Source organism: Necator americanus, chromosome X (genome assembly GCF_031761385.1).
Source record: "Necator americanus strain Aroian chromosome X, whole genome shotgun sequence".
NCBI lineage: Eukaryota > Metazoa > Nematoda > Chromadorea > Rhabditida > Ancylostomatidae > Necator > Necator americanus.
Genome location: NC_087376.1, coordinates 120,950 through 128,068, shown reverse-complemented (window position 1 = coordinate 128,068; position 7,119 = coordinate 120,950). Strand labels below are relative to the sequence as shown.

Here is a 7,119-nt window from a genome sequence, read left to right as displayed (position 1 = left end):
ACATGTGGACATAGCACTGCCAGCAACATCAGACACAAAGCACCTTACCACCGAGGATATTCAGAAGACGAAGAGTTGGTTAACTACCGTTTTTAAAGGACGTCTTCCGCGGAGCGCTGTTATCATCCGCCGCACTTAGAGAGCGTACTGTATCCCCTGTAGCCACTACTGCTTTGCTCCAGTTCCTTCTTGGCGCACAGTTACAATCATTGACATCTACTTGTCACTCACCTATGTCTTGGCAAAAAGCTGGCAAGTATTCGACATAACTCGCACCACTGATGCGTGCAGAGACATACAGTGTAAGTTCGAATTAATGCTGTGCTTGGGAGCTACATATCTCAACAAATTTCGCAACGTTGAGATTACGAGTGAACTCAAGGCTGAGTTGAGCAGTTTTATTTCCCGCGGTGAGATCACTGATCCGACACATATCTGCTCAAATCTTGTGAAGGAGAAGTTTCTAACTGTATGATTTTGACAAGAAGCCGTTCTCAGCGCCTTAGCTAGTCGACTTGGACAGCAATACGTTGAAAAAACCATTATGAATGCACACAGCACTGATCGCACATCTTCAATCAAAAGGAACTACAGGATTCGCTCGACCAAAGTTCGTTTATGGAAAGAACTTCTTTTCTATTTTACAACCAAGAGGTCTTTGTCTCTTGTTCTTAGTCTAAAATGCGCATTGGACGGAATGGATGCGATAGTTGGAATGCTCCGACCCTCCTAACTTTTGGACGGTTAACAACGCAACCCCTTCACTTTTGGGCTGTTGGCGACAGGACCCCTTTCGCTTTTGGACGGTTAACAAAGGGACTCCTTCCCTTTCGGACGGTTGATGAAGGGATCCTCATCACTTGCACTGCACCTCATGAGCTAGACTCTCTTCACCTGAGGAGGGTCCGGCTCCTTTCTACCATCCTATCCTAGCACGTATACTGGACGGTGGGGAACGGTAAAGATGGTCTCAGCGGATTCTCTGCGAATGCCTCCGAGATATTACGTGTTCAAAGGATGTGCCCGGGGGGATACACGAACATATCCTGACGAGGTCACGCTCCAGTCGTTCATGGAGAAACAATCAACGATCTTAGATGCTCTTCTAACCAAAGATACGCAAAGAACTACACAGTTATAAGAAATATGTAAAAAAAGTAAGAGAACGGGACCGAGTTTTGTCCAGATCTCACCTTCAGGAAGTCCAGAAATGTTATCAAGTGAACTCTTTTTCTTCCAAAAGTTCAGAGATACAGAAGCTCCCTCGGTCCGAAAACAAATTGGGCTACAAAAAAAGCTTGAGAGTTGCGGGATAACAAAAATCCCCATTTCCGTTACTTTTGAAAGCTGGCTGTTTCGTTTTTAACGGAACTTTTCATATTTGAAGCTATGAGATGCATCTTTCTCTCATAATTCACGTGATTATTTCTCTTGCTTCTGTTGCGATTACAAATTTGAGATCACCTCACACCACAAATTTCTAGGATGTTTGTGATCCTCCAAAACTATTTGGTAGCTCGTGAATCATATCCTAGCCGGTGATCCAGCGTATGGATACCGATAGCTGAGCTGAGTCAGCTATTCAGGTAGCAACGAAGGTAAATCTCTTTCTCGCAGCATCTCTAATTGCTCTGCTGAGGCATGAAAGGGGCATACTTGAAAATCTTCCACGACCCTCTTTACACGCACGCCTTGACGATAAAGCCGAAATAGCTGTCTCTACTACAATAGTTCTGGCTTTAAACCGCGTGTAGCTGTTGGCGTTCGATTTTTGAATGTGTTTGTGACATACACACTGCAGCAATGCTTCTGGATAGTAAGATTTGGGGTACAGAACAACGAAATCATATCATCATGAATCATTTGCGTAGTGTGTATTTTGAAAAAAGGTGAAACGTTCTGCTGGTTTTGCGCAGTCGATGGTCAGTCATCACTTTATTCTTCACCTTTTTTTATCACATGTTCGAAAAGGCATCGAGAATCCACCTTGTGGATACGCTAAAATTCTGCTCGCCTTGAATCGTTGCCACGCGGTATATTCGTTCTAAACCGACGCTCCATAGGAGACCTCAAATTTGAGTAATTAAACCTTTTATCTTTAATAACAACACGAAATAAACATAAACGATAACAAACCTCACAACGACGGAATCATGAAAAACGAAACACCATAACATTCATAACATCTCCATACTTATCATCATCCATAACATACGTATTAAATTGCTGTACTAACAACAACTAGAATTACACTTATAGAACTTTCTTAGTACATAAAGATTCACTCCTCAAATCTAAACACCTTACACAAAATAAATCTAACCTACGCAAGTATCGTTACCCCTCCCCCACTCACATGTCCCCAGCCGGTCCCCGCGATCCTTCCAGTGCAAATGACACTAGTTCCCGCCGTCCCATAATGTCTCGTCCCAACGAATCGATACTCGACAGTAATAGCGTGTTATTTCGGGAAAGGCAGATACCGAGACTAGGACAGTGTGGGCCCTTCGATTATCGATTTCCCAAGGACGGCTTGCGGTCACACTTCTTGGACACTTAGAGTATGTAAATGAACTTGACTACCCACATCACATGAATTAAAATTCTCTAACTCAGTACTTGAGCTGCTTATAAGATGTGGCCACGAATACTCTTCAGATATATCCCAGAGACTTCGTGAGGAGGTCTTAGCATTTTCCGCTGATTCCATCGTCTCCGCCTCATTTCATCTCACAGACTGAGGTGTATGTTGGTTATTGGATCTGGTCGAGTTCAGGCCTAGAAATGTTATATCCAGATTTGCAGGGTTGTAGCGACTCCATTGGCAACGTTGAGAACAGGTGAGCTTTCCTAAGATTCTTATCTTCCCATGTATTTTCAAACTCCGCTCCTATCTTCATTCGTTCTCACGCTTCTGTTGGCTATGCAACTTCCGTCTTGGTTGAAATCATTAGGGGTGCTTGTAACACATGGACTTTGGGAGGAAATTGTCTCCACAGATACACAACTTCTTCCTTGGTGTGAAAACCAGGAGTGTTTTCCTTGCGGTGTCTTGCATATACCTCATGAAAAGTCATCGAGCATTTTTTCGAACTGTACACCAATTTTAATTGGTATCTATTAGCACGAGTTTTTCCTTATTCCTTATCTTTCAGATCTGCGACGTTGAGCTTCGGTTGATATGTAAATTCTTGACTTCTTTTCTGATACCACACCGTTAAACTGAGAAGAACTTGGCGATAGTTGGAGTCGCGATATCCCAGAGAGCTTCAGAGTTTCGGATTTCCGATAGGAAAATGTCCCTTGTAACGAAAACTTCCTTGGAACGCATTCAAGCTGAGGTTTAGGAGTTGTCATTTTCCGCTTGCACTGGCCTTTAGGCGTTAAAACTGTTGAGTCTTGCTACGTAAAATGATGAGGTCTCTTGAACATTCTAGCAGTGATGAGATCGTATACTCCCAAGTATTCCCCAGACGAATTGTTTCAACAGTAGTTCAGTGGATTTTCCAGCCACGGAGTATATCTGAAACTTAAACTATTGAAACCGAACAGATACATTACAAACGAACATAAACACATAATAAAAAATAATAATAAAAATAACACATAATAAAAATAATAATAAATAAAAGGATAAAGTTTCTGGCGTTAATCAATCCGCTTGGGATGCGTCCCCACGTTCACTTCAATTCAGAATCGTTTGAGGTTTACGAACGCGTATCTGGCCTATACAATGACTTGCAGTGGCTCGCCGATGTGTCAAGTCAGTGCTTTTATCCTCCCAGACAAGTCTGGTACCAATTTATCGACCCTGGAGGGATGAAAGGCTTGGTGAGCACTACTGCGGATTCGAACCTCCAATCGATCGTGCAGGAAGCGCAACCTCTAACCGCTACACCACACCCACCCCACATAAGTAAATATACGTAAGTAAATAAAGAGTAGCAATAAAGATAAGACCACACATGAAAGTTGAGAAGTGGGCTAATAGAATGCTGGGAGACTCGATGTACAATAATGCTCTGAATGAGGAATAACTGTTGAGCTGCTTAAATACCGTCCAAACTTCTTTGTCTGAACTCGGCACAACGTTACTCCCCCAATCTAATTGTGCTCGAATATTGTTTGCCCAGCAGATGTGTCAGAAGCAAGAGGGTGCAACCGTCACAGATTGTTTGTTACTCGAATGCTCTTTGTCTAGTCTAAGCATTCTCAGGCAGCCGATCCCTAGATTTTGTTATTTTATTTTGATGCTCTGTGGTCACGTTTGTGACCTGCTATTCTTGGTGGAATTCTTTTCTGTTCATGGAAAAGTATAATAGTATACTTAATCCTGGTATTGCTTCGAGGAGTCAAAATTCAAAAGGATTAAAAATATTGGCTGCGCACAAGGTGCAATCGATTGTAGAGCAGAAGGATAGTGTTGAACAAGCCGTTACAACTGTACTGTAATGATCTCTTGTACCTATTTTTCGGGGCCGCGTATACAAATCTGATTGCTACTTGCTCGTGGTGGCCCTGCTCAAATAAACGCGATCAGGCGTTCGAGTGTACGCGTTAGGAACGTACGAGCTATATAACCTGCACTATTATATGGTGAAATATTCCCATACATTGCAAAAAAGTGCTGTCGTCCAGCACATGGCCAACGCCCAAAACCTGAAAGGTCAACTGCATGAAGGAAGAATGGAATCTTTGTCAATAACCATTCGTTTTGTCGCGCTGAACTGTGCCGAATACTGTCGAGTGAACTACAACAAACCGCCCTGTCTATGCTCCTGCGACATCTCTGCGTCCCTTTTACTGCTCTGCAGGATACGCGCATCAGGGATCGCCCTCTCATCGGTATCGACAATTACACCATCTACTGCGGCGATGTTGATGAAAGGAAAGAAGGAGGATGCGCAATAGCTGTTAAAAACCATTATAACAACCTGGTGCAAGAACTTGGCTCAACATAGTCTAGATGCGCCTTTGTACGATTGCGGGATCGCAGATGGCGTAAACTTTAGATGGTAGGTGTCCACGCACAAACGGAAACCGCTGATAACAACAGTAAGGATGCTTTCTATGATGAACTCAATGCATCGATGTCTAAAATACCACGAGAAAAACCGTCGAGTCCCATTTCAACCGAAAACCGACATGGCAGGTCTGAAAGATATAGGATGCAGAACGAAATTTCGCCAACGTGTGTCTGTTCATGTTGGAGTACGGACCAGGAAGAAGCTCCACGATGCAGATTCTTTCACAAAGTGCATCCAGGACGCTGCAAGGGAAACATTTCCGGTTCAAATATCATGGAATAGGTTTTAGTTCTGCATCTACGGAGACAAGATCCACGTACAATTCTCTATCTGTCGCCCGTAGCACTAGTGATTTCAACCAGCAAAAGCGTCCTAGAAAGAAGTTGCGTCGTCAGATGCAACAAAACCGCGATAACGAGTAGACATCAAAAGCGAATGCGTTTGAAAAGGCGTAGGAGGACAAGAACCCGCGAAAAGCCTATGTTTTACTAAAACAGTGTAGTGGGAAAATGAAAAGAAGTTCACCAGTCCTCAAAACTGCCAGCGGAATGGCTGTCGGTGAAGCAACCCCACCAATTTGAAGGGATCACTTCAAGACCTTGCTGAACCGGCAAGTGCCGTCAGCTCCTGAACTCGACAACGTTCATAGATCGAAATATGCGGTTAACGAGCAACCACCGACCGAGGTTCTGGTCTGTATCCAAAAAATGAAGAATTGAAAATCTGGAGACGATGGAATTAGCACAGAAATCCTGAAATCTCTTCCTCTCTTTGGTATCCCTGAGATGACTACCATCATCGTTTCAATATGGATTAAGGAAAAGATTCGTGGAGCCACTCTGTCATAATTCCCCTCCACGAGAAGTCCACGTCGCGGGCCTCAGAAACTATCGAGGAATCTCTTTGTTGCGTGTAATGTACAGAGTTTTTGGAGCGGATTATTCTGGACCGACTTATTAAGCATCGCGAAGAAACAAAGCGCGACGAGCAAATTGGCTTTCGTCTTGGCCGATTTACAATTGACCAATTGTTCATCGTTAGGAGAGTGATCGAAATCTGGCAGCGGTATACGAAGCCACTTTCCACTCTCCTCATCGAGGCCGTCTTCTAAACGCGTTCCGCGCCGATGGAGCACCAGTAAAGTTCGTTCGCTCGCATGATGATATGAATCAACGAACAACAGCAGCAGTTCGAACAGCAGCCGGATATACAACACCGTTTGAGGTGATAACTGGAGTAAAACAAGGGGCAGTGGCAGGACCCTTCCTGTCCAATTTCGCCATCGACAACATTATGCGAAGAACAGCAGATCAGTGTCCTGCATCATTCTAGCACCATCAGGACGCCCCTTGAGCGATCTCGAGTACGCGATGTTGCGGAAAGCAGTACGAAACTTCAACATGTTGTCAACCTTGTATCGAAGCTGGCTGCAGCGTATGGACCACCTCTACGCTCTGATAAATGCAAACGGATGTGGGTCTCTTCGAGACCTCGAACGGGAACCAGGGTGGACGGAGTCCCGACCGAACACGTCCATGAGTTCCGTTATCTGGGCTTCAGCTGTATACTGAAGAACAACGGGAACTACAAGGAAGGCACCAGCAAAAAGGCGCTAATGCCATTTCTGCATCTGACTCCTTAACGAAATACCTGTGGTCGACCCCCATCATTAACGAAATGAAACTGCAACTCTATCTATCTGCAGTTCGCCCCATCATTATGTGTACGTGTCGGAGAATTGGACAGCGCCGTCAACGGTGATGCGAAAGCTTTACTGCATGGAGAGAAAGCTGTTTAGACGACTGTGTGGCCACTTTTGGCTCAAGGTATACCACAATCAAGAACCTTGCGCGGAAATTGATGTTGTATACCGGCGGATGATATGTGGAAGATATTAACATCCTGTACCGCCATCGAAAGTGACTGTAGAAAATCGTCTTCACTTTTTTGGTCATATATTAAGGGGACCAACAGATCGCCTTTTCAACGATTTCTGCGAGGAGTTTGTTGTGTTCAATCTCAAAGAGGCCACATGGCTAAAAACGGAAGTTCCTGACTGAGGCGGTGAAAGAGGAGCTGAGGACACTAGGCA

The 7,119-nt window shown here is 44.2% G+C and overlaps 1 protein-coding gene across 1 annotated transcript; it reads left to right on the top strand.

The window, feature by feature from the left end:
• Positions 1 to 5,012: 5,012 nt before the first annotated feature.
• Positions 5,013 to 6,359, top strand: RB195_021056 (uncharacterized protein; the record flags this gene model as incomplete). Its single annotated transcript, XM_064207584.1, has 3 exons — positions 5,013 to 5,152; positions 5,611 to 5,713; positions 6,069 to 6,359. 3 exons carry the CDS (start codon positions 5,013 to 5,015, stop codon positions 6,357 to 6,359), a joined length of 534 nt encoding a protein of 177 aa, XP_064063465.1.
• Between the last annotated feature and the right edge of the window lie 760 nt (positions 6,360 to 7,119).